General features: G+C 38.3%; 2 protein-coding genes across 2 annotated transcripts; one reads left to right on the forward strand and one right to left on the reverse strand.

Annotated features, from left to right (window-relative positions):
- Positions 1–190: 190 nt before the first annotated feature.
- On the reverse strand, positions 191–27,649 carry LOC107039687 (SUN domain-containing ossification factor). Its single transcript, XM_015259447.1, has 4 exons — positions 27,225–27,649; positions 26,265–26,475; positions 25,973–26,094; positions 191–4,710 (listed from the first exon to the last, which is right to left on the reverse strand). The coding sequence occupies exons 1-4, from the start codon at positions 27,275–27,277 to the stop codon at positions 1,026–1,028; spliced, it is 4,071 nt and encodes a 1,356-aa protein (XP_015114933.1). The 5' UTR covers positions 27,278–27,649; the 3' UTR covers positions 191–1,025.
- LOC107039689 lies at positions 11,259–14,953 on the forward strand. Its single transcript, XM_015259448.1, has 4 exons — positions 11,259–11,462; positions 11,542–11,691; positions 12,654–12,827; positions 14,619–14,953. Exons 2-4 carry the CDS (start codon positions 11,599–11,601, stop codon positions 14,826–14,828), a joined length of 477 nt encoding a protein of 158 aa, XP_015114934.1. The 5' UTR covers positions 11,259–11,462; positions 11,542–11,598; the 3' UTR covers positions 14,829–14,953.
- Positions 27,650–27,749: the final 100 nt, after the last annotated feature.

Here is a 27,749-nt window from a genome sequence, read left to right on the forward strand (position 1 = left end):
ATTGAAATGTTTAATAGAAAATATTCTCTTGAAAAAGTCAATAGAATTCGATTTTTCTGTACAACGTCTTCTATCGAGATATTTTCTGTAAAATTTCCGCGGCTCAAATTTTCCAAAGTTTTTTTTGTTTGATTTTCTTGATAAAGAGAAAAGAAAAATAGAATAACAAAAACTTAGAAAGTTCAATACAAATCCAATAGAATAGTCTAGTGAATTCGCTATATTTTTCTATTAAATTTTTTCGTGCGTTTGATTATCTCGATCACAATACAATCGACTCATTATATATGATATCCCCTACTTTTTCTCATTCGATGAAGTTTTTTCCTCTAATAACTGATATAATTGGATAATTAATTATTCACGCATGTTTAAATACTTTTATTCCATCGTTTTTTTCCCTTTTTTTCAAACATGACTCCCCATGATGGACAAACTGGAATCGAACAGTTTTAAGGGTGCAGAGGGACCCTTGAGAACGTTTGATCCTTAATATCATTAGGATCTTAAGGTCATTTGATCCTTATGATAACTTTTCTTTCGTTATCTTATACAGTGGATTGTATCTCTTACAATACGAATAACTCTTCATATAAGATACATTAGGGACAGTGGGAGAGGAATTAAAAAAAAAATAGAAACCAGATATTTCGTATAAGATAGATTCCGATAGATTTCGTATAAGATGATTTCCCTCTCCTTTCACTAGAGACTGGCCCGGGCTATGGATATCTTATACAGCGAGTCGACTGTAATTATCATCATCTCCAGTAATCGCCCAATAATTTTCATCACCACAACCTCCATTCAACACCCGAAACTCTTCATCAACAATCATCCATACTTTCACGATTTTCCTCTTTGGTTAACCCCTCCAACAGTTGAAAAATTGATTCCTACCTACATTAAAAAAGCTCCCTAATCTCTTCCCCTCGAAAAACAAAAGTGTCTTACAAAAAAAAGTTGCTCGCAAAAGTAGAAAATTCGCATCTGAGATTGACCTCCTTGAATATCATTCACGGTAATCAGAAGAATTTCTTGACAATTTTTTTGAACCCACCCTCTTTCTTCTTCTTACCCGGTGTTGGTGTGTTACTACCACTGCCAGAGTCATCACTGACACCGTGATGACCATTGGCAGAGCTGCCGTTTCTACTGTCACTCCTTATGACATCAATATACTGATTGTTGCTGCCAAGAGGACTGTCCTGATCAGACCGAGAGCTACCCGAGTTTCTGGAGTACCACTCCCAATTGTCCGATCTCAAGAACGGCGAATTGGCCTCATTGATGTGTTTATCACCCCTCAGACTCCGTGATTTGAGGGCTGTCTTGATGAAAGACGGGGAATTAAGGCGATTTTTCAAGATACTGATGCCCCTGGAGGAGGGACTCCTCAACACCTGATCGCCGCAGTCCTTCGATTCACTAGACAATCGCTCGATGAAACCATCCACGATGTAGTTGGAACGACTCAAGCCATCGATCTCCTCGACGACAATTCGATGCTGAGGAACACCATTAATCCTCCCCTCATCGTCATCCTTCCCTCGATCGATGCTCCACTCGTAGGAATCGGGCGCCGAGTCCGGTCGACGCCTCCCCTGCAACTCCTCAACTTTACTGTAACTCCCACAATCGATCGAGGATGATCTCCTCGACGGTAGAATGGCCTTCGGATTATCCCGTCTCGAGTCGAAACTCGTGGTCAGCCTCATCAAGGAGTCCCTCTTCCTCTTCTTCTTCCGCTCCTTCCTCGACTCGGCTCGATCGTCAATCATGAGCTCCCGATAAGTCCCCGTGATCTTGGACGCAATCTCACTGGGTCTTCGTTTCTTAGCCGCCTTCGGCGAGTTTGGGCTCATGGACTCGGCGGATTTGCGTCTTGTCACCTCTTTCACCGATACCTTGCTGGGGAACTCGTCATCGAGATCCGTCGATCTTCTGCAGTACGAGATAATGATGACAAGAACGACAAGCTCAACGAAGATGAAGATGATGTGTTGGCCGAATGTCGACAGCTTGCTTCGCCAGCTGTTGTGATCGTACAGCAGCGTCTCGAGTGATTCCGACAGACTAGTCACTTCCTCTCTGAGGGCTGTAATCTCCTCCAATCTCCTCGACTCCCTCTCCTCACCCTTTCGGGACTCCTCACCCATCGCTGCTGTCGCACGCTCCAAAGACCTCTGCATCTCCTCAACTTGTTTCTTGTACCTTCGACTCAGCTCCTCGAGGTACTGACCACTCAGCGACATGTTGCGCTCCAAAGCCTTGATCCTGTTCGACAGCCTCAGGAAGACCGACTCTTTCTGCTGTGGAGTTGAACTCGCGGTGGGGTACGTCACGGTCGCTGGATTGCTGGCTAAACCCGGGATCGGGGAGTCACTCTCCAGATCCTTCAAGTCGGAAAGAAGCGTGTCTAGGCTCAGCTGATCCTGGGGGGACAGCTTCAGCTCCTCTGACTCCTTGAGCTTCTCGTCTTTCTCCTCTAGCCTGACTTGACTGTATTCTGATTTCGGCGCTTCATCTGTCTTTGGTGGAGTAGCCTCGGGTGTGCTCTCCTGACTCGTGGGATTTGTCGTCTGGGAGTATGTTGTCTGAGTCGTGACGTCCAGTGGTGTGACAATCGGAGATTCCTCAAGAACCTTTAGCGAAGATGTGGGGTTTATCAAGGGCGAGGGCGTCGTCACGACTTCTGCTTGAACTGTCTCCTCAGTGGCGTCTTTACTTGGTTCGAGAATTGGCACTGACGACTCGCGCTTGAGGTCCTCTTTGCCCAGAGTCTTCGTGGGCTTTATCTGAGAAGCCAGGATCTCCGGGGTTGCTATTATCTCAATGGTGCCTGGAGGCTTTACATCTTTGTTCAAGTCTTCTTCGATCGCCGAATCAACGGAGTGCCGTTTGGTCACTGTAGGCGTTGGTCGACAGTTCAAGCCGTCCGAGTCTTGCAGACAAGCAGATGTTGTTTGAGTTGATGCAGAACTCTCTTTGGTTGATTTGTATGAGTTTGTCTCGTTCGAAGTTGTGTTAACAGTCTTTCCGGAATCCTCGAGGCTCGGTATCGCCAGTGACTTCCGCTCCTCTATTGCTAGGACATTGCAAAGAGCTATGACATATTCCGAAGAAAATACTGAAGCGAAAGCGGAGCCCATGTTTTTGAAATTCCACGATGAAACTTTACCATCCATCTTCTTTTTCGATTGCTCCGAAATATCTACCCCATGAGAACTGCAGAGTTCGTCATGCAGCGTTTGCATGACGAATGGAATCTTCAGAATCGAATCCAACTGATGGATTCGACAGCTCAGTAACTCATACACCCGAGCGATCTTGTCGTCCGTACAATTGTTACACAGTATTGTGTACCTCGGTGTCATGCAATTAGCGAATAATAACGTGATATTTTCCCCGATACTCTCTTGGTCAGTGACATTGCTCTGAGCAGGATCGCCAGTTTTCACCAGGACCTCAGCCGCTTTCTTGACGATTCCAATGACAACATCTGTCGCGGAACCGAAGAGATTCCTCGAAGAATCCCCCCCATCGTTATCTAACACCTCCTCATCGTCATCCTCATCATCACGCCCTGAGGCCTCCTGAATCTCAGTCTCAGTTTCAAGGACCTCGAACTCACTAGTTCCATACGCTCGGAACAACGATATCGGACAGAAGTGTTCGCTTCCGTAATGCGAGTGCAACTCAATCTTAATGAATTTGCCGAAAAGATGGGGATGAAGAGCGAAAGATTGAATGTCTCTCTCGTCTTTAGCTGTGAATTGGCCGACGGGGCTCCAGTCCCTAGTTGGAAACCGATCGCTTACGAAAACTGACAGATCTTTGGGGGACGAACTGAAGAGTTCAAAGTTGGCGAGTTCAATTTTCTTGGCTTGTATAGCTTCGCACAATTCAACGACAAACCAAACTCTTGATGTGCAAGTATTGAGCATGTACTCGTCCCTGGTGGATACTAGAATGCTCCTGGCACTTCTCGCTTCAGGATTGGCGGCAACGATTTTAGCACCGCAATCTGGTGATGCGTAATTTTTTGATCTTACCTTCATGCTTCCGATGTTTCTGCCTGGATTGCCAGGTTGGTTCTGGATGGAGGCGTTGGGATGTGTCTTCTTCTTTTCCGCCTCCTCCAGACGCTTTTGCGTCCACTCGCTGAAGGACGGAATGTCCTCGTGTGGCTCTGAGGCGCCTGATCCTACGACACTATCCAGAACGACCGCGGTTGCCTCCTCAAGGCTTCCGGTGACGAGCTTCCCTCGGGCTGCCTCCTCCAGTTCTCCAGAGGCTGGAAGGGAGTCCTCAGTGCTCGGCGGATCCTCGGGGTCTTTTGCCACTTCATGGTCGAGCGGAGGGTCTCCAGAATTTTGGATTGTGTCCTCCAGCGGTCGTTGATCTGCTCGGACAACCAGGACTTGATCTGGCTCATGAGGCGTCGGCTCTGTGGCCTTTGGATCTGTCAAGTTGAGGCCTTCGGCTGCTAGGAGAAGCGTAGATACTGATGGCGGACGGACCACTCCTGGCGATGAAAGCGTTATTGTCGTCTCGGGGTCTAGTGCTGTCGATGGAGGCACTGTTAGGTTCTTCGTTGATGGTATTGATGGGGCCTCGGAGGACAGGTGGGGTTCCGCCAGATTCTGCAGCTCCGCCGAGGCTGTGTCTACGAGAGTTAGGACGACTGATTGACCGGTTTCAGATATTCTGGAATCATAATGATGGGATGATTGAATAAGCAAGCGTTTATCATAATTTCCTAATCGAACAATTCATGTTCAAATAGTATGTCATGGGATGAATAGGTCAGAATGACTTTTGGAGGAATCTTGAATTCTTTCGAGGGAGTTCTCACCGATTATAGAAACAGGCGGGGACACACCACAAAGCACCAATAACGGCTAGATAAATGGCAGCGGCATGAATAAGATGTCTCAATGATGATGGCTTGGAGTTTGAGCTATCATCATTCCACTTTAGAGAACATCCGGAATCAGTCGTGACGACCTTTGACATGTCCGACTCGTCTTTAACCGTATGTCACGATTTTTCACATTTATTTGAGCCACATACTGCTACACGGGTAATGTTCTTGCTCAAATTTGTCATTATATCACTTGCAACTTTTACGCTTATGGGGTGTAAGTCTTGGTTGGTAAGGGTTTTCTCTGGATGGTGTTCACAAGCTTTCTGTGGTCTGCAAGAACAGTCGACTCTTGATATAAGACACCTTCTTTGCTGCTCTCTCTCATTTGAAGAATTTCCTATCTCTACTCGATTGGCATTGATAATTAATGACTACGTGAGGACTTTAATGCTATTACTTTATGTTGTCCTCTTTTATTTTCTTTAAACATAATCTCAGGGGATAGAAACGTGATGGAAATCCGGGAATCAAACAGTCTTAAGGGCCAAACGGAAGAGGCAAGTGGAGTGATCCTAAGGGTCAAATGGCTAGAAGTGTCGAGACAGAGCGTTGACTCTTGGGGCTGTTGGATCCATATTACTACTTCGTTCTTCTGCCACGTTTGACCCTCAGGATGAAATGCATGACCCTGCGTGACCCTTAAGACCGGTTGAACCTTATGATCGCTCTTTTTTCGTTAAAAAATTATCGCGGCCCTGGGTATCTTCTAAGAAATGTCTTATAAAAAGGTTCTTATACGGTGAGTCGACTGAACTTATCAGTAAGAATTCTCACAATCCTAGTGACGTGATTGACATCTAGGTTTCAATCTTATTGAATTTCGATGATAAATGGGCAACGTGATCTAATGAAAGCATGTTGTGGGAGTTTTATCAATCTATGTCGCTTGGATTCCCATGGGAGAAGGGGTGGAAAGCTGAAATCAACTACCGGTTTCTGGTTAATGACTAGCACTGAGTGAATTTCATTCTTTATAGGTATAGAAAGTGGCCGGAACTTGTTGTAATCCATCTCCACTGGACTTCACAGAGATTTCGAGGGGGGGAATCGCTTTTTTTTCTGCGGAAGATAAGGTGTCTATCATTCAGAATTTTTACGTTTTTTTACCGTCAGTTGACGATAATTGATTAGATGTTGAGATTTGGATGTCACGGGGAGGTGATGCCCTGAATTACTCTCGGGTGGTACAGCTTCGCGGAGAGAAATTGTCGTCAATGTCATGGAATATCAAATTCGTTTCTATTATCAAGTGGATCCGTTCCTGGGGGATTGAGGGAATTGATTCACGTTTGAGCTTTCACCGGTTACTTTGTCGATATCGAGTGTTCGTTTGGGAAATTTGAAATTCAAAACTTGGGGAAAACTATCGAGACTTGCTCGGGATTAAGATATCAGTATTTTTCTCGGATGATTAAAAATTGGTTTTTCGGTTTTTTACGATTTGATGAAAAAATGAAAAATCAATAATTTTTAATTGACTGAAATTTCAGATCCATTTCTTGGAACTTTTTATGAAATGATAGATGCACTGAAATTTCAGTTCAACTCCTTGATAAGAATTAATTGAAATTTAAAAAAACAGGTGAAAATATTCCTGAATTTTCAGTGAATTTGAAATTCCATGAATTTCCTCCTCTCAAAACTACTACCGAAGTGTCAGTGGAATTTCCATTTTTAATAATAGTGAGGAATTGTCGACGGAGGGACGGAAATGATATTCCAACAGTCACCGACACTTTCAAATCTAAAATGAATGTGAAAACTCGTCGGCTGTTCGCCCTCGCACATACTGTTACATTTTTTTAACACTTCATCCTGTGATGCATGTGAGCGAACCTGTTTGGGCGAGGTAACACAATCGGCCCACGGGCAATATGCACCAGTGTTGGGGATACATTGGTTTAGAAAAATTGGGAAAAATAAGGGTACGAGGTGGACGATAAGAGCACTAGAGGGAATAACATTCCAGATCGGAAGTCATTGCACATGGTTGCGCGTGTGGGATTTTACGACCAATTGTTCAGCTTACTTGACATCTGTTATAAATTCCGGGTGGATTGTGGATGGATTTTTCTTCACATTCGTTGTGCAATCATTGAAGTATCACAAACATTATTTGAATTTTTTTTTAATTCAAATTTTTAAATTTTTAAATTTGAAGTAAATTCTGAACGAAAGTTGATGTGAATAAAAGCATTCTGGTTGAGTTTGTGCCCAATCAACGGTCTAATTCAGTAGCGAAGCGGTAAACCGGGTCAAGTCGATTTTTACTGTTGGCCAGTTTTTGACGAATATCTCGGAATCTAAAAGGGATAGAAAATTTTTTGTCATGACCTTTTTATAGCCCTTAATTGGTTCTACAAAAACGGTCATGAAAAAAATTTTGCTATCTCTCTTAAGTTCTGAGATATTCATCAAAAACTGATCAAAAGTCAAAATCGACTTAATCCGGTTTACCGCTTCACTACTGAATTCAATGTTAAAAATTTTCAAATTGTCAAATCCCGGAAATTTTTTAAAAATTTCAATTTCCACTGATATTTCGAAAAATTTCCAAGTTTATAGGGAACTTACAGAGTCCAGTTTTCGAATATTTTTGAATGAATAGTCTTTGCAGTCCATGAAGCAATCCAGAGTAAACAATTTCCCGAAAATTGCTCTGGATATTTTGCAATGACTGATTAAAAGCGCATTAATTTTGAACACTTTTTGGGATCATGACGTCAACTCACCGGAATCAAGTTCCCCTTGCGATCACTGGGAGCGCTATTGAGTTATTTTACCCTCTCAAAGTGCGGGACAAAAAATCTCTAAAACTCCCCGGAAAAATAAAAAAAAATTCTATACCCAATATGAAAATTAACGTCACTGTCACGCTGTTGTAATAAATATTTCATGTTTCTGTGTTCTCCAAATGACGTGTTGTGTCGAAACACCCTAGTCAAACGAGAGATAATGAGCTTTAAAAATTCAGGAGACGCCCCTGATCCTGACCCTCATGCGACCTCAATTCTTTTTTTTAGTTATCGTGGGACAACCGATTTTCGAAAAAATTCAAAACTTAAAAAAACTAATCGATGACTTAAATTTCAATTAACGGCGATTGATGGGGCTCAACAATACCTACATTTGAAGAAAAAGATTCAATTCGATCCATTCATTAGCGAACAATCCAAAACTTCAATTTAAACCATTACAAAGCTCCCACAAAATAACTCTAGTCGCCTACACTGTTAGAAATTTTTTGAAATTTGTGTAACAGATGCATTTTAATTTTTAATAATTCTGAACTTGAATTCAATTTCAGACTAAATTGCTCATGGAATTCCTGATTCACCTTGGAAATTCAATAAAATTAAGTTCTTCATTACGAATGATCATTGAATTTTCAATAACAATTTGGATTTTCAAACCTATCGCGAAAATCAGGCAACAGATTGAAAATTCAGAACAAAATTTGCCTGAATTTGAATGATTTTCAGTAATTTTCATTGTCGTACGCACCTGAGGAATCAAATTTCATTGAATATTCAAGAACATTACTGATTTATCAATAACAAGATCAATGGAAATTCCATGTACATTATTCGTTGTTAAAAATTTCAAGATTTTTACTTGAAATTTCAAGAGTCATTTTCTAACAGTGTACGATTCCAAATGCATTGTTTCTGCGAAGCCAAAAAATCACAATAATTCTGGATAATTAATTCTTGCTGAGATACGATGATTGACGGAGTTGAGTTTATTTATATCGGAAATAGTGAGTGTTTGTTCCGGATGCCTCATCATCCCACACCAAGTAACCATTTAAAAATTCCATTCAACTCGCAGTTATCACTCACGCAGAGTATAATTAAATTCCCCCTTGTTACTAATGCACTCACAATTGGGAGCGGGAGTATTACATATTTTTCTTTTCAATTGGATTTAATTATCTGAGGTGAAGGATTTTTAAGTATTCCACTTGCGTATTTTACTTTTTTTTTCCAGCACCAAGTTGGCGCAGGGTTTACGTGACGTTACCAACGTCGGAAATTAGATTTAAAATTGGAACCCAATAGCAAACTAGACCGATCGTTTCTATTCAACGAAAAATTTCACAGAATAATAATTTTTAAAAATTAACAATTCGAAATGAAGGTAAAGGTTGAAAAATGGAGAATCGATTGAAAAAATTCAATTACACGGAGAGAAATGTTCAGTAAAAATTACGGAACTCTCACTTCACTCACCGATTACGGAATCGACTCAGAAAATAAGATTTTCCCCCCCAAACCTTTTTTCTCCCTATTTATTTGAATTAAACCATTTGTTTGATTCAAATAAATTTTATTTGATTAAATAAAATAATAATAATAATAATAATAAGTTGATAAAATTATTTTATTTGAAATAAACCATTTTATTTGAACTAAATAAAATTTATTTGAATCAAACAAATGGTTTAATTCAAATAACTAGGGGGGGGGATTAAGTGACGGTATCGTAATTTTTCACAAGAGATTCAGATAAAAATTACGGAACGCTCCGGAAAAATTCCGTGACAGTTCCGTAAAATTTCCTACAGCCACATTTCGCTCCGGAATTACGGAAAAGATACTTAATTTTTACTGAATATTTCCCTCCGTGTAAAAATCAATCGATTGATCAACCAACACATAATCAATTGAATAAAATGGAAAGGAAAATGGAAAAATTGAGTTGTTCTTGAAATTGGATTTTACAAAAGAGAAAGTTGATTTTTCATCGGTAGATAGATTGAGGTAACCCCGAGGATACATCAACAGCTATTCCCCCTGGCACTGAAATCCAACGTGTGATAATGGATGAAAAAATTGCATTATTTACAATCTTATTGACACTTACGTGTTACATCGAGAGATTTTATCTGTATTATAAACATGTTTCTCCGATTGAGATTTTCTCGGAGATTACGAATGCCTATAAAACCTGAATGAATTTGCTTTCATCGATTTTTTCACATTTATTGTTTTTTTTTTCATTTTCAAGAAACAGACAAATTTTCCACATATTTTATGCCCATTTCTTGCATGAAAAAAATGAAAAAAGCTCTAAGATGTAATTTGATTCCATTTTCTCACAGCAAACGCACCTCAGACTCGTATTTTTGACGTTCAATTGAAAAATGAATGATTTATTTATTTATTTATTTATTCTCCAATCATTGGAAAAAGTTGGCCATTAAAACGAGAAAAATGTGTGAATAGAGGAGAAATACAGATCGCTACTATCGCTTTGGCCTGCAATAATAAATCAAAGGAGAAAGAGATTGCCCGTGATATTATGCACCTTTATATTAGTACGAAGACGCTCTCTCGTGTACATTGGAAAAATATTGTATTTTCAACGTCAAACCGTAAACGGAGAGAAAGCAATTGATTGAATGATGAGAAATGAGAGGAAGAGCTTTCACGGTTCACTCTATGTGTCAATTAATGGAAGAAGACATACTAAATTGACAGATTTCCACACAATTTGTTTTAATTTTCATAAATTTTCTTTTTTTTTTAATCCATAATTTTTACCTAGCCCTGTGTGGCTACACAATGACCAACGCAATCGTCATCCTGTGTTACCGGAGCGGTGAGAAAATGGTGAAAAATATGGTAAGGACGTTTTATTATTTTCCGTGTCTCCTGAGAGAACATTTAAAACAAAAAATGATGAAAAAAAAATGTTTTAAAAAATTCTCTTTCAGTTTTGTTTTTTTTTTTTTAATGAATTTTAATCAATCAAGTGATTTATCAGTTAGTAATATTGAGGAAATGGTGAGGAAAATGAGCGGAAGACGGATTTTTTTTCAATTTTCAACAAATTGTGCCTAAACTTGGAGTTGAATTTTCCAAATAGGTTTTGCTTCCGAGAGCTTTTTAATTGCTGCAATTTACGTTTCCATTTTTTTTTGTTAGGGTAACTAAATGCGGTCTGAAAAATCCGAATATGCGATTTAAACTGTTTAAGTCGACTCATCTTCCAGTTGAGTTTTTGAGGAATACTTCCGAATTTAAGGAAGATAGCGAAATTTTCGTCATTACATTTGTTGTAGCCCTCAATCGGCTCTTCAAAAAATGTTATAATAAAAATTTTGCTATCTCCCTTAGATTCCGAGATATTCATTGGAAACTGGTAAATAGTGAAAACTGACTTGTACCGTTTTACCACTTCGCTACTGAATTCAAATAAACTATTTTTCTAGGTGTATGGATTTAGCGAAAAAATTCTAAATGAAATCATCGCCAATTATCACAAATCCTCTGACATAAGATGATCTTTTTTTAGACCAAAATCAGAGGATGTAACATTTGAAAATAAAACTTCATGCATCATCATTTCTACTATGACCCGAGATCGCTTACGTGTGAATTACCCCAATTACGAATTAAGTGCACTTAGGCGTTTCTGAACTCATAGCCGTGAAAGTGGGGACTTAGACTGTTACAGAAAACGCCCCGCCTAGTATTTCTGACACTTGAGTGGAAAGATTCCCCCGCGGAGGATCACAAATTCACGGGTGAGGGGAGAAGATACAGTGAAATTATTTCCTCATTCAGTGGACCATCAATTTCAACTATTTCTGTTCTATTTTTTAGTGAAGAGAGTGAGATTCAGTGGTGGTGGTGAAAACTACTGCGGAAAATTGAAAAAAAATGGCTCAGGAAAGTGATTCTCCGTCCGCTTTTTGCACGAGGCTCAGGGGATACCTCAGGGATTCGCCGTTTTTCTGTAAAATTATTGAACTCGTACGTAATAAAAATTCCACAGGAATGAGATCATACATTTGTCAAACACTACGATATGACAATCGTTTTTCATCGCGGAGACATTTTGTTCGGCAACTCAAAGGCTAATGGTGGAGTCGGTCGTCATAGAGCGTTTTTCAAATGCAAATACACATATTTCGAACATTTTATTTTTATGGAATTATTATTGAAATAGATCGTTTAGCCGTCAAGGAGCTAAATACATCATTTAATAATTTGAAAAATCATTTAATAATTTTGAATTTTTTATCAATCTCCTGTCACCTTTCAAAGTAACCCCATCAATACCCGTAATTTTTTTTAAATAAGGGAAACGTTATTAATTGATTTTCTAGGAATATGAACAATTCTTTCTCAAATGTGTCAGAATTTTTTTTTTTTTGGATTTTCGCATGAAGAACACGGAGAAAAATTTCTAGTAAAATTTATCCTAGCATATAGTAATCGTGTTGTATACTGGCTCTGACGGAATTTTTACCCTGACATTGTAGTAAAAAGTGCTGAGTCTAGTAAAAATTACAATATTTTTGTGGAATTTTTACTCAAAATAGTGTAATTTTTACTAGACTCATAGTCTAGTAAACCATTGTCTAGAGTCTAGTAAAAATTACAATATTTTTGTGGAATTTTTACTCAAAATAGTGTAATTTTTACTAGACTCATGGCATTTTTGACCACAATGTCAGGGTAAAAATTCCTTAAGACCCAGTATACAACACGATTACTATACGGTAGGGTAAATTTTACTAGAAATTTTTCTCCGTGAAATGAACGAAAATCAAATTACGCTATTTGCGAAAAAAGATAATTCCTTTTCCTCGAAAATTTTCCTTGGAGATGAACAATATCAGGGAGAAAATATAGACTCCACTGTATTTTCTCTCCATTCCATGCGCTCCCTGGGCGCTTATTTGGCGATTCAATTTTATTTACTTCCCCAGGTGTTCTGCGTCATTTCCCTGGGATTAATCATCGATCCCATCAATAATGGAATCAACATGATGAGTGATAACAACTGTAAGGGACTTGTTTACCTAGCCCTGTGTGGCTACATAATGATCAACGCAATCGTCATAGTGTGTTACCTGTGCGGTGAGAAAATGGTGAAAAATATGGTAAGGATTTTTTATTATTTTCAATGTCTCCTGAGAGAACATTTAAAACAAAAAAAGATGAAAAAAAAATGTTAAAAAAAATTCTCTTTCAGTTTTTTTTTTAATGAATTCTAATCAATCAAGTGATTTATCAGTTAGTAATATTGAGGAAATGGTGAGGAAAATGAGCGGAAGACGGATTTTTTTTCAATTTTCAACACTTTTTGAACAAATAATGCAAATTAAATAAATTACCTCAATGTTTGAGGTTTGAAAAATTTGCCTGAAAATATAATCGAATTCGGTGAATTTTGAAATGATCCATTTTACCCCACGCTCACAGCTTGATTGAATTTTCAATGAAACATGAATATTCAGAAACAAAATTATATGAATTTTTAATTTTTCATTAAATTTTCCGGATTTTAACGAATTTTCACGGAATGATTGAACTGAAAAATCAAGCATTCTACTGATTTTCCGATAATTCAAACTGAAAATGTATGGAATATTTGATTTTCCAATCACAATATTTCCTGAAATATCAGTGGAAATTAAACATGATAAAAATTTCCGGGATTTGATGGGGAGAATTCAGACGAAAATGTTAACAGTGCATTCCACTCTCAATGTTTTTTTTTTGTAATTTATTTTATCTGTTTAAACAAAAAAATTATGATTTTCAAACGAAAGAGGATGAGTTCTAGGTTACGGCTGTTGTTTATTTGCCGCACCGATAGCATAGCGTCAGTGCTTGAGGAATATGAATTTCTTGGAGTATATGATATTTTAGGTGAGGTTTTTTGGAAATTTTTTTGTAAATTGCAGTTGAGTTCTGGCAATAGTTTTTTAGATTTATAATTATTAATTTTGTTTTTTATTTCGTTTTCTGTAGAATAAAATGATGCACCTGAGGAGGAATGCTTAGAGCATTCGAAACGTAGTGCAATTTTGATTACTTAAATTTTTTTTTTGAGTATTTACTGCTGCTGACCTAAACATGGCCCAAAATTATTGTAACAATAATGATTTTCAAATTTGTGCTGAGGAGACTTAACGGTTAATGTCAAAAGGGCGCCGTCCGAGAGGGATTAAAGATGGGATCATTCATTTTTTCCTAAACTGTTTTCTCGAAAAAATATTCGGAAACTAAACTTGATATTGCGATTAAAAAATACCCTTGGCCTACTCCATAAACTGAAAAAAAATCCCCTCAACAAAGTCGCCCGAACAGCTTGGACACTGATAGAAAAAATCTCTGACACGAGAGAAGTGGTTTCTTGAGACAAGAGAATGGGGTTTTGACCATGAATCTCTTGATACAAGAGATTCTTAGTTTTACCTAATTGAAGTATATTCTGAGAGGAAGATGTGTGCCCTCAGGACCGATTTACTTGATTGGAAACCCTATCACCTCTGTCGAAAATCATGAAAAACAGAATTATCTATAGCGAAAAGTACGAATTCTTCACACAAGAGAATAGAAACTTCATCAGATTGATATTAAATGTAAGCAAGATTACTTTCCGCCAAGAGATTCTTGCCAGCGAGTCTGACCTAATATGGAAAGCATTATGATGCACGCGAAACTTCCTGCTCGTTCCGTCCAATATTTAATACTTTATGCCAAGTTCCCCTATTTCTTTGATCCAAAGTCATGAAGAATTCATTCAGTTAAAACGGCGCGAATGATGTAGTTTCTTGAGCCAAGAACTTGTACTCTACGTGTCAGAGATTTTTTCTATCAGTGGATATCCTCAATTCCGAACAGTTTTCAATAATGCTAATCACTGAATTAATTGATATTCTCAGGCAATGTGTTTTACAACATTGGGAGCCCTCTTGTGCCTGGGTGCTGGCGTAGTAATCCTCCACAATTACGATACATACGACAGGAATATGCTGGGACCGAACATTGACCAGTACTTGGATCAAATGCTGGCCAGCGGAATTTTCGCCATTCTCGCTTCCGCTGCTTTCGCGGTCGATATTTATTTAACTAATAAATATGAGGAGAGTTGAAATGCAATAGTCGATTACATTGATAATGCTAACAACGCCATGGTTGGTTTTGTATTAATTTAACATGCTTTCATAGTGCCTCAACATTGATTGTATTTTTTGAATAAACAAACATTTTTTACGTATTTTCGGCTACGTGGAGAGAAAAGTTGGATAAAAATTACCTCGAAAATCGTGACGAGTTTTACGGAGACAAATGTTTAGTAAAAATTACGGAATTTTTCCTGGGCCAACGGAGTAAAATTCACTATTAATCTCGCACTTTTCTCCTATTTAAGGTGAGAAAAAAACGGAAATCGAGGTTGCTCCGCGATTACTTGACTTGTTTGGTAATTTTTTTTTCTTCGTATACCCTTTCGGGTCTTTACGATTTGTTCCCTTTTCCACCCCCCAACCCCCTGTACCTCATTCGCCGAAGGACAAGGGAAAACCTCATTTGTGAGACTTCCGCTCGACAATGAAACCGTGAGATTTAGAGTGTCATAAATCCCCCCCCCGGGAATCGAACCCGGGTCTCCCGCATGCCAATCCCACACTCTAACCACACACACTGATAGAATGATTCATTTATTCCAAACGAGATTCGTTAACTATTAACGAATGGTAGAGTTGAATATGACCAAATAAATATTCGTTACTAGTTAACGGATGGTTCACTCGAAAGGTAAAAGTCGAGTCAAACAAGGCTTTTCAAATATGCATTTGTTAACTATTAACGAATGAATTTGGTGAGACCGAATAGACCCTACGCTTCAATAAAATCCATTTGTTGACAATAACTAATCCTTTCTATCAGCGCAGCCACCGCCGTCGGTCGACTTGTTTTGTAATTTTTCTCCAACTTTTTGTCCCTCTATCCAGTGAAAATTCTTCACATTAAAAAAAATTACTTCTCAAATTTAAGTTTGCAATTTTTTTGGGATATTTCATAATTCATTAACTTTGTTAATAAATTATTGAAATAGAACGTTAAGAGTTCAAGAAACTCAACAGTGAGCCATTTCATAATTTTATCATTCATTTATTCAATAGAGCTTCACCGAAACTAATGATTTATTTGAACGCGAGGGCATTCAACCACCTGTGCCACTACGATTTTCTGGGACATTTGAATGTCCCACTCTAAAACAGTCACACCGAACTTAAAAATAGGAGACACGCGACCCGAGAATCTGTATTATGTTGCAGTCATGGAGCAGAAGTTAATGAGATTATACCCCAATTACCACAAATTCATAATCAAAACGAAAAAAAAAAAGTCTTCCCAAAGAAACCGAAACGATGATGAAAAAAAAACCGTTCAACCTAGATGAAAATCACTTCTTCCCTCCATTTATCATCACTAATTTTAATAAAAACTAATGGAAACAGCAGAAATCTACTAACGGTTGTAATCATGAGGAACGGGATTACAACGTGAGTCCAGCGAAAAAAAAAATAAGATACTCTCAAGGTCAGGGGAATGCACTCAACTCAATTTTGGATTTAATTATTTTTCTTTAAACCTCGAAGCCCATTTGTTTATTGAACTGTCATGTTATCCATATTATCAGCAATTGTCGCGACACTAACTTTAAATATTTACATCACCTCTCACTGATAACAGAATAATTGAGTGACACTTGACAATATTCTTCCACAACTTTTAGTCCATATGTTTTAACAGAATTGTTGAAACAGCAACAAAGTCTTCACTTTTAACTGACAAAATTACTGTATTTCATCAAATTCAATTGCAACGATTAATTCAGAATAGTTGATTATTTTTTTTTCACCACTCGAGGATTTATTTCGTCTCTCATTACTCCAAAATCTCGAGGTTCCATCGTGGAAGTGAAAAACACCGGAATATGATAAGAATGAGTTCCATTATCACGCCGGTGCGATGAAGCAGCGGCCGCGTGAGCCTCACTAGCATGACTGAAGCCAGAACAAGTCGCGAGTACTGAGAACCGCAATACAAAACGGGGTAGAGGGGTTAGAAAACAGGCGCGTTTGCCACTGGGCGTGTGCCATATTCATCGAAGATTCCAATATGTTTGAGAGGTTTTTTAACAAATTTATTCAGCAAGGAATAAACAACCATCTGTTATAAATTTTTTTCGATTTTAATGTCACGAGTGGTTGAAATTGAGAGATGGATGCATTTCAATCAATTGAAATTTATTTTTATTTTTTTACGTCCGCATGGAAGCTTTGTAATCGTTCAAATTAAAATTTTGGACTTTTTGTGTTAGGGGTGAGTGGGGTAAAACGGCCCCTTTTGATGTTTTCAAAAATGTTAACAGCTCATTCAATGTGAAATGAAATAGAATAATTTTTTTCTATGGAAACTACACTTCTTCCCCTTTAGAATGAGCCTAGACTGATCTCAATTAATGAATTTGTTCCAGAGTTAAGAGTATCACAAAAAAAGTCAAAAGGGGCCGTTTTACCCCACTCTCGTGACACGCTGCGTATTGTACTATTGGCCGACCCTTATATGAATTTCCGCGTGTGACACGCTGCGTATTGTACTATTGTCCGACCCTTATACGAATTTCCATGTGTGACACGCGGCGTGTGAGACATTGCGTGTGAGACGCTGCGTATTGTACTATTGTCCGACCCTTATATGAATTTCCGCGTGTGACACGCTGCATATTGTACTATTGGCCGACCCTTATATGAATTTCCGCGTGTGACACGCTGCATATTGTACTATTGGCCGACCCTTATATGAATTTCCGCGTGTGACACGCTGCATATTGTACTATTGGCCGACCCTTATATGAATTTCCGCGTGTGACACGCTGCATATTGTACTATTGGCCGACCCTTATATGAATTTCCGCGTGACACGCTGCGTATTGTACTATTGTCCGACCCTTATACGAATTTCCGCGTGTGACACGCGGCGTGTGAGACATTGCGTGTGAGACGCTGCGTATTGTACTATTGTCCGACCCTTACATGAATTTCCGCGTGTGAAACGCTGCATATTGTACTATTGGCCGACCCTTATATGAATTTCTGCGTGTGACACGCTGCGTATTGTACTATTGGCCGACCCTTATATGAATTTCCGCGTGTGACACGCTGCGTATTGTACTATTGTCCGACCCTTATACGAATTTCCGCGTGTGACACGCGGCGTGTGAGACATTGCGTGTGAGACGCTGCGTATTGTACTATTGTCCGACCCTTATATGAATTTCTGCGTGTGACACGCTGCGTATTGTACTATTGGCCGACCCTTATATGAATTTCCGCGTGTGGCACGCTGCGTATTGTACTATTGTCCGACCCTTATACGAATTTCCGCGTGTGACACGCGGCGTGTGAGACGTTGCGTGTGAGACGCTGCGTATTGTACTATTGTCCGACCCTTATATGAATTTCCGCGTGTGACACGCTGCGCATTGTACTATTGGCCGACCCTTATATGAATTTCCGCGTGTGACACGCTGCGTATTGTACTATTGGCCGACCCTTACATGAATTTCCGCGTGTGAAACGCTGCGTATTGTACTATTGTCCGACCCTTATATGAATTTCTGCGTGTGACACGCTGCGTATTGTACTATTGGCCGACCCTTATATGAATTTCCGCGTGTGGCACGCTGCGTATTGTACTATTGTCCGACCCTTATACGAATTTCCGCGTGTGACACGCGGCGTGTGAGACGTTGCGTGTGAAACGCTGCGTATTGTACTATTGTCCGACCCTTATATGAATTTCCATGTGTGACACGCGGCGTGTGAGACATTGCGTGTGAGACGCTGCGTATTGTACTATTGTCCGACCCTTACATGAATTTCCGCGTGTGAAACGCTGCATATTGTACTATTGGCCGACCCTTATATGAATTTCTGCGTGTGACACGCTGCGTATTGTACTATTGGCCGACCCTTATATGAATTTCCGCGTGTGGCACGCTGCGTATTGTACTATTGTCCGACCCTTATACGAATTTCCGCGTGTGACACGCGGCGTGTGAGACATTGCGTGTGAGACGCTGCGTATTGTACTATTGTCCGACCCTTATATGAATTTCCATGTGTGACACGCGGCGTGTGAGACATTGCGTGTGAGACGCTGCGTATTGTACTATTGTCCGACCCTTACATGAATTTCCGCGTGTGAAACGCTGCATATTGTACTATTGGCCGACCCTTATATGAATTTCTGCGTGTGACACGCTGCGTATTGTACTATTGGCCGACCCTTATATGAATTTCCGCGTGTGGCACGCTGCGTATTGTACTATTGTCCGACCCTTATACGAATTTCCGCGTGTGACACGCTGCGCGTGGTAGTGCGAATAGCCACGGCGTTGTAATTATGGGCGTTGATCCATCGAATGATAATTAATGCTACATTAATTTAGCGTCTCAACAGCTTTATTATGTTCATGAGAGTTCAGCGGATGGAGACAGCTCTGCCCTAGATAGGAAGAACTTTTTCTCTGTGAATGAAAAATCCACGGACGGGAAATCATCTGACACGTTGAAACTGGTTAGTAACTCGTTTCAAAACTACCAAATACGTTTGTAGGATACAAGTCCTAGTGGTTAATTTTCTTATTCTTGTGGGATAAACCTTATGTAGCACGTCCTGTGTGAAACGTTCCAATTTCCTCAAAAGTTCTCAAATATTACGCGCGGAATGGGGCACCTGCATGGAGTTCAGTTTTTCTAATTGTCCTAATCACCTGTTCTAAAACGCACGGATAGCTAAGCGGAAAGAATTATGGAGAAACATTGCCTAGATTTTTACAATAATTGATTGAAAATCGGATGCTTTTGGAACCTATTATTTCGGTCGAACGTTACAAAGTGGCATAAGTAATGCTCTGAGGAAAAAAAAATAGCTCTGCCGAAAATTATGTTTTAAAAATTATAAAACAGCAGATACACCATCAAATATATCCTCACATCATAGATGGAAATATCGACTTGATTTTTAAAAAATCGATTCGATAGATCGTTAATTGACCCCCCCGTCAACATTTGGACTGTTCACCCCATATTTTTATTCTTTTTAAATTCTCCTCACGAACCCTGGATATAGGGAAGGGTGGGGTAAAATGGACACTTTAGACTTTTTAAAAATTATTCATAACTCAGAAACAAATTTATCAATTGAGCTCAGTTTCGGCTCGTCACAAAGGGAAATAATTGTTCTTTGTATTGAAAAAAAAAATTATTAAATTTCATCAACATTCCAACTCCTCATTAACATTTGAAAAAAAGTCAAAAGTGTCCGTTTTACCCCAACCTCCCCTACCTATAGATATATACGCCTTACCAACATTGTTTTGAATTTAATTTGATACCTTAATGTAATGAAAATTCAAATTTGCCTTGTCGAGGGAGGTGCCGAATGGGGAAACCCGTACATCTGCGTCTGAATATCCATATTAATATGAGTTGATTCAAAGAGGTTCAATTTCATTAACCGGTTACCCAGCCACAATTTTAAAATTAATTAATAAGAGGCCGTGGTTGTACACTGAAACCACTTTCAATAATCAAGCATTAATTAACGAGCAATATTTCGAATGTTAATAAATGAAAATTAATCGTTTAAGGTCGAAATTTGAGATTATAATTTTGTTAAAAATCACGAAAGTTGCCTATGCGAGAATAAAATTAATATTTGACCCTCGACATTCGACCCCCAACATATTTCTCCTGACATTTAACTCATCAGATTCGATTCTTCATATTTGACTCGCGATTTTCGAGCGCCGACATTTTCCCATTTTCTATTTACGTTTTTCTGAGGTGAAAAATTCTTTCCACTTGTTCGATCGAAAAGATTTTCCCCAGATTTTCATCATTTAGTTGAGATAAATATTGACAGCTCGGTCTGTTTACATTTGAGGAAGGAAAACATCAACAGAAGCTGCACGAAAAAAAAAACAGCTTAGAAAGAATTGGATAATTTTCCGGCGCCGAAGGGATGAACAGAAGCACTTTGGACTGCTCCACTGTCAAGGAAAACGGGCTATATAATAACACTCATTCGCATTATCGGTAGCCCCCGTCGCGTGGCCAATCCATCCTGGTCGGGGCTTCGTGGTGACCTTGACACCCGTCAACCAGTGCACGCCGATTTCCTCGTATTATTGCCCAGTCCCCCACTTGTTCGTCACGTCTGGATAAACATTCCGGGGCTTCCTCGTGCGCAGATGAAAACAGTGACGATTTTCAAGCCACGAGACGCGGAATTCAGTAGGAAATCTTATTACGCTCGATAATCTTTCGGGGAATGCCAAGGACTGAGAAAACACTTGGAACTATTTTTCAGAGCAAATCAAACGGTTCAGTCTCTGTATAAGATATCCATGCTCCCGATTATTTTCTAGCGAAAACAGAGTGGTCATAAGGGTCACACGACCCTTTGACCTTTGACGGGCTGACCCATCAGCACTCGCGCTGTATGATTTTCTCAAAAATCGAGATTTTCGACTGAAACTTTTTGATTACCTCAAACAACTAGGGGAGGTTGGGGTAAAATGGACACTTTTGACTTTTTTTTTTATGTTAATGACGGGTTGAAATGTTGATAAAATGTCATAATTTTTTTGTCATTGCAAGAAGGGGAAGAATTATTCTTTCCCTTCGTGATGAGCCTAAACAGAGCTCAATTGATAAATTTGTTCCTGAATTATGAGTAATTAAAACAAAAGTCTAAAGTGTCCATTTTACCCCACTCTCCCCTATCCCTCTTTCCTCTGGGGTTCATAAAAACCGTCTAGCATGTTTCGATAAATTATAAAAAAATATTTAGTCAAGCTCGGACGAGAAGCGTGTGAGATTCTCCAACCGAAATTTGGTATTTCAATAAAGAGAGCAATTTCACAGAGAAAAAAATTTTTTTTTCAGCTAAATGTCACTCATTTTCAGGAATTTAAAGGGCATAAGTGTCTCGGGCACTTATGTCCTTCAAATACCTCGAAAAAATTCAGCATTGGTTCTAGAAAATATTTTTTCTTGAAAACAATTCAAAACTTAAGAACAGGAGTTTCTAAAATCTAGAAACTAGTTTCTAAAGCTAATCCACTTGTTTTCTCTGTGCAATTTTCAGTGATAAAAATCACTGATAATCAGGATCATTCTAGTCAGCATCCGGTGTCACCAATAATTGATGACAAATCCCTGAAAATCAATACTTTATTCTCTGTGAATATTCTCAACGAATTAACTAATTCCCCCAACTGAATTGTTCACAGAAATTCCCAGTGATATTCCGAGTAATTCAAGACTTTAGTTAACAAAGTATAAATTTATCACCAGCATTAATTCAGGTAGGCGGATACTTTTTCCCCGAAAAAAATTTCCCGGAAAAAATTTTCAAAAAAAAAATCCTCCAGAAAAAAATTTGTTGTGTACTTGTACTGTTTGTGTTGTGGTGAAAATAAAATCGGGAAATTTTTTATTGGGAAATTTTTTCCGAGAAATTTTTTCCGGGGAAAAAGATTCCTAGAATCATTAATTCAAAACACCTCTTCCTCCCAGTTACTCTACTAATTGCTCAAAAACTAGTGAACAATTGACCTCTGAAGACACTAACTCGTCGGTATCATAAACCCCGCAGACTCATCGCAGTTATAAATATCCCCTCCGAGAATATACCACAGAAATGCAAAGGAAGAAAAAAGTGAAGTTCAATGATAAAGAAACGTCGACCGAAGGTGACTGACATTGAACTTCTTCATGCAATTGACTTTGAATAACTGGCGCATTCAACTCCGCAGTTCATTTCTTCCGACAAAATTAACGGTACGCGTTACGTCATATTACCATTCCATTCTATTCTAAATTCGAAATTTGGATTTCACTCTTATCCAATCATTTTTCGTTGAGGACGAGAGACATTCCATTCAGAACTGAATTTGCGAATCAATCAATCAATTGATCTATTTTTTGATTGATTGATTCGCAAATCAAGTAATTTGAGTAATCAATCAAAAAATTGATCAATAAAAAAATTGATCAATTGATTGATTGATTACTCAAATTACTCAGACAATCGATATAACAATAAATTAACAGCTAATCAATTTTAAAATCAATAATTTTGTTTCGTATGACTCGTTTTGCTTCTACTATTCATTGTATTATTTATTATCTGCTGCTGATTTTTTGTTGAAAATTAAGTGGTATATTTTCAAATTGAATAACTCACCGCTCACTATCTCCTACACCTGTTAATAAACAGGTTTCACGATATTTGAGACGGTAATTGATACGTTCGATATCCTCGTGCTGCATAAAAACGCTCTACTGTCTGGGCATGCGAATTTCTATTTTTAGACGGAAAAATGTGCGCCAGTCACCAGTCGATGATCGATTCGTGAACCTCGATTGTGACGAGAGGATGATAGGCCACTTTTCATTGTTATTTCATTAGAGAGGCCAGATATTCGGAATGGAAATTTTAATAAAAATTTAGAGTTTTTTCCAGACATCTGCATAGTCACAAATTTTAAATAAAGTTAAATTTTCAGTCAGTCACTTGGTTAATGTTACTCAACAATTTTTTAATTATTAAATGAATCATCAATTGAATATTCAAATTGCGAATTGTTTTGTCAATCAATAATTGAGTTCTTTTATGACGCTTGGAATTACTTGCTCAATAGTCAATTGACAATTTCGTATTACCAATTATTTTATTTTTTTAATTTCAATGGAGATGAGTGAACCTTAATTATTTTAAGGTGCAATTTTCCTTGATATTAGTATTCCTTAGAGAGGCCAGATATTCGGAATGGAAATTTGAATAAAAATTTAGAGTTTTTTCCAGACATCTGCATAGTCACAAATTTTAAATAAAGTTAAATTTTCAGTCAGTCACTTGGTTAATGTTACTCAACAATTTTTTAATTATTAAATGAATCATCAATTGAATATTCAAATTGCGAATTGTTTTATCAATCAATAATTGAGTTCTTTTATGACGCTTGGAATTATTTGCTCAATAGTCAATTGACAATTTCATATTACCAATTATTTAATTTTTTTAATTTCAATGGAGATGAGTGAACCTGAATTATTTTAAGGTGCAATTTCTCTTAATATTAGTAATTCAATGATTTATACGAATCCCCGGTTTTCGCTTCTCGTAATTTCTAATATGGACACCCCTAGATTCGACTAAGGTGAACAAACCATTCTCAAATATTGTTATCATTGGCCCTATCACTGTGCCCAGTGGCTCCCCCCAGATAAACTATCGTCTGTGGTGGAACGAGGTCAGTTTGAGTCGAGCCTTGAAACAATTTCCATCGCAATACCATCTCTGGAATATCCATCAGTTGAAAAAACATTCCAACGAAATGATCCATCAAGTTCTCTATAAGCATATGAACACGGACTTCATGATGACGTCGAGAATGAGAACAAAATTAATTGCAAGTTGGAAGAATGAACAAATCATTGAGAAAAAAAAATTATGTTCCCTAGAAAACAATAAAAACAAAAAACAAAAAACAGAAGTAGAACCATATTTCCAACTTCAAGAAGAACGAGGCACATTTGGCTTCTCCATAACTCTCCACAGTCACGTGTCCGATAAAAAATAAAAAACGGTCATACAATAGTGATGAATAAGAATTATTCAAACGGATGACTCGAAACTCAGGTTTGAATGTTAACAGATCAAAACTCATGAGATAGTTGGCTGACAGCACCTGCATGACGTCTATCGGGAGAGCTGTTGCGACCTGACTGAATAGTTTTCGCTGAGATGTGACGGCTGTGTAATCATGGATTATAATGATCGTAATTTCACAGATTCAGCATTTATAGGGATCGAAGCTAGATAGGTCGCCAGTGAGGATGAGTAGCATGAGGGCCATTTTATTTCCAATGAAAATGTGATTCTGACATTTTTAACCTCATTACACCCCTCGCGACCCTTATTTTGACCCTATGACCCTGGGCCAGGGTTGCCAGATTTTTGCGATTTATAGCCAAAACCTGTACAATTTTAAATGGAGTGACGTCACGATCTGGTAACACTCTGGGCTGACCCTTATGGCCCTTATACTACCCTAATGACCCCTATGACTCTTAATTTTGGAGTCTCAATTTCGAGTACGAAATTTTTATCACCGAGTCGATTGGATTTTTATAATATAAAGAAATATCTCTGGGACAGTGCGAGAGTGGAATTTTGGGAATAAACACTCATGATCACTTTTTTTTCGATGAACCTGAAACTAGCGAAAGATTCGATAGCGGAGGATCTGTCTTAGGCAAATCTGGGGGTGTACAAATGTTTTTAAATAATGTACAAACTCTTTCGCACTTAAACAACGTTTGTACATATGATTATTTGACTCTCCTGCACTTAAGGATATCCAAGTATCTTTTACAGTTTGGTACAGAACACACTATAGATTCAACTATTTTCAATCATCAAATTTGTCAATCAAATTGCGTGAGAAAAATTTGAAAAAAATCATGAATATTCAGTTTCATTCAAATTTCATTTTGCACAGAATTATTATTTTTTAAACATTCGTTGTTTATATATAAAATAAATTAATAATAATTAATAAATTATTAATAATTAAAATTGTTTAAACTTTCGGAAACCTTCTTTTAGGCATGAAATCGATTTATAGTAAAATTCTGAATATGAATAAATTTGTTACGATTCTGAACAAATGATTTTTATGGTAGAAAATTGATTGTTTATAAATTATTTATAGAAAAGGCTCATAATTTTCAAAAATTGCAACTTTTTAATTATTTTATCAATCTTCCTCCAAAAGTAAACATTCTAAAATTTCTCCAGATTTTTATAATGTTTTCTAACAGTTCAATATCAAGATTCAAATTCAGACCTGCAAAGTTTAAATAATAAAATCTTTGTAAAATGTCCGGAAACTTAGGGTCAAATGGGGGTCAAATGAAAGCTGTGAGGCTCGACTACAAAAGTAGAAAAGCATTTCACTGGAGAAAAAATGGCCAAAGTACTTGGATATCCTTAAATATCCCCTAAATTGAATTTTCCGCCGACGAATATTCTGCTAGTTTCAGCTTCATTTTTTTTTCGTTGAAACACGCCTGGGGCTATGAGTACAACCAGTCAAATGGGACTTGAATAGAATCTAGTTAATTACTGTCTAGTTAATTTTACTCACCCCTGTGATAAATTCGGCTGCTGGGTGAGACTTTCATTGATCCAATCCAAATTATCCCTCCTGTTTTCATCGTTCTGCGATGTCTGTGGAGATTCTGAAATCCTTGGGGATGCATTCTCCTCCTGAAAGATAATTCTCCATCAACAGCTGTTCGCACATGATAATGAGGAGTCAATTTATACGAATCCCCAGTATTCGCTTCTTGTTTTTTTTGTCAATTTTTCCTGGAGTAATTGACATGTTTGGATCGAATGCGAAATAATTTCGATCAAGTATGAGGGAATGGGATTACCTCAGAATTCCCCCCAAGCGTGTCAGTCTTGTCAATTGTATCTTCGTTATTTTCGTCACGTAGATTATTGAGTGCATCTAGAATTCCCCCTCCAGTGTCAACTGGTACGTCTTGGACTGTGATATTGTCCCTCAGCTTGGTCTTGCTGAGCTGATGTTTTTGGAGGGGTCCATGCGTCCCCTCGGAGGCAACTATTATGAATAGAAGGCAACTGTGGACAGATAACAGGTTTGAATAATTTATTATTCAGTGAAAAAATTTTAAGGGAGGGTAGGGTAAAATGGACACTAGATTTTTTTTAAATTATTCATAACTTAGGAACAAATGTATCAATAGAGCTCAGTTTAGGCCCATCACAAAGGGAAAAATTGCTCTTTGTATTGAAAAAAAAATTATTAAATTTCATCAAGATTTCAACTCGTCACTAACATTTTTAAAAAACTCCAAAGTGTCCATTTTACCCCAACCTCCTCTAAGAGATTTTTTCTGACGAAATCCAAGAAAGAAGTGGAAGACTTGAATAAATAAAAATAAAAAATAAAATTAAACTATTGAAATTGAGAGAAAAACATCAGAATAACTAAAAATTCGAAGAATGATAATCATCCGGAAGTTTTAATTGAAATCAATGGTTTGAAAGAGGAAAAACTGAAAACTCTAATTCTCCAAGAATAAATTCTTCTATTCACCCCCTCCCACAAGGAAAACTGCAGTTGTAATTTCTAATTTTTCCCTAAAAAACAACTTCAACAAACATTTAAATCCCGAGTCTCCACTTCCCTTCGGTTTCCCCATATCCTCTCAGAATCAATAGAGAACGACCACGTCAGTCACACATCACAAAACCCCGGGGCTTCTCTAACCTCAAAATCCAAAATTCTTCATTCTCCGTGAAGCTGTATCCCAGCCCTACAGAAGCAAAAAAATCCCCAAAATCGGTAAAAAATAATGTTGATTCACCTTGACGCGACAGAGATGAGGAGAAGAGTCCAGTAAACGCGGGAGAGCTTCATCCTACCTCCAAATCGTCATGATAACCCTCAGCCCAACCTTCCTCACTTCACTATTCCATCAACTTCACAATCACAAATTTTACAAGCAAAAAAATTTTTTTTTAATGTTATAAATCCCGAGACGTTTCGCCGATCTTCCGAGTTTTCCCGTCACGATTTCGGGGATGAACCAGTCGCTGCTCCGCACGCCTGACGTGTTACTGAGTGAAAAAATAGGCCCCCGACGACTTTTTTTGCTGCGCTCGGCGGGAATTCAGATCGGAGCGAAATACCGCGGGGTTAATGTCATCATTAGCGGGTGGAGAATAGTTTCACTCGTGTTTTTCGGGGATTTGTATTGATGCAGGTGCAGATGTTGTCACTGTGCGCGGCATTTCGTCAGGGGAATGGTGGGATTTTTGTGGGTGGGGGCGGTTTATGGCCGGCGGAGGGGAGAGGAGAATCAGCTGATTGTTGCGGCTTGCGGGTGGGG

Source organism: Diachasma alloeum, unplaced genomic scaffold, assembly GCF_001412515.2.
Source record: "Diachasma alloeum isolate Michigan unplaced genomic scaffold, Dall2.0 Dall_scaffold_00302, whole genome shotgun sequence".
Taxonomy (NCBI): Eukaryota; Metazoa; Arthropoda; class Insecta; order Hymenoptera; family Braconidae; genus Diachasma; species Diachasma alloeum.

What these genes read in the sequence shown, in the direction of transcription:
- LOC107039689 (XM_015259448.1), top strand. Translation starts at nt 11,599, where the DNA reads ATGGCTCAGGAAAGTGATTCTCCGTCCGCTTTTTGCACGAGGCTCAGG. An exon ending in TCTGTAAAATTATTGAACTC is followed by an intron (nt 11,692 to 12,653) that starts GTACGTAATAAA and finishes TTACTTCCCCAG; the next exon opens with GTGTTCTGCGTCATTTCCCT. An exon ending in AGAAAATGGTGAAAAATATG is followed by an intron (nt 12,828 to 14,618) that starts GTAAGGATTTTT and finishes TGATATTCTCAG; the next exon opens with GCAATGTGTTTTACAACATT.
- LOC107039687 (XM_015259447.1), bottom strand. Translation starts at nt 27,277, where the DNA reads ATGAAGCTCTCCCGCGTTTACTGGACTCTTCTCCTCATCTCTGTCGCG. An exon ending in CTCATCTCTGTCGCGTCAAG is followed by an intron (nt 26,476 to 27,224) that starts GTGAATCAACAT and finishes ATCTGTCCACAG; the next exon opens with TTGCCTTCTATTCATAATAG. An exon ending in CGCTTGGGGGGAATTCTGAG is followed by an intron (nt 26,095 to 26,264) that starts GTAATCCCATTC and finishes ATTATCTTTCAG; the next exon opens with GAGGAGAATGCATCCCCAAG.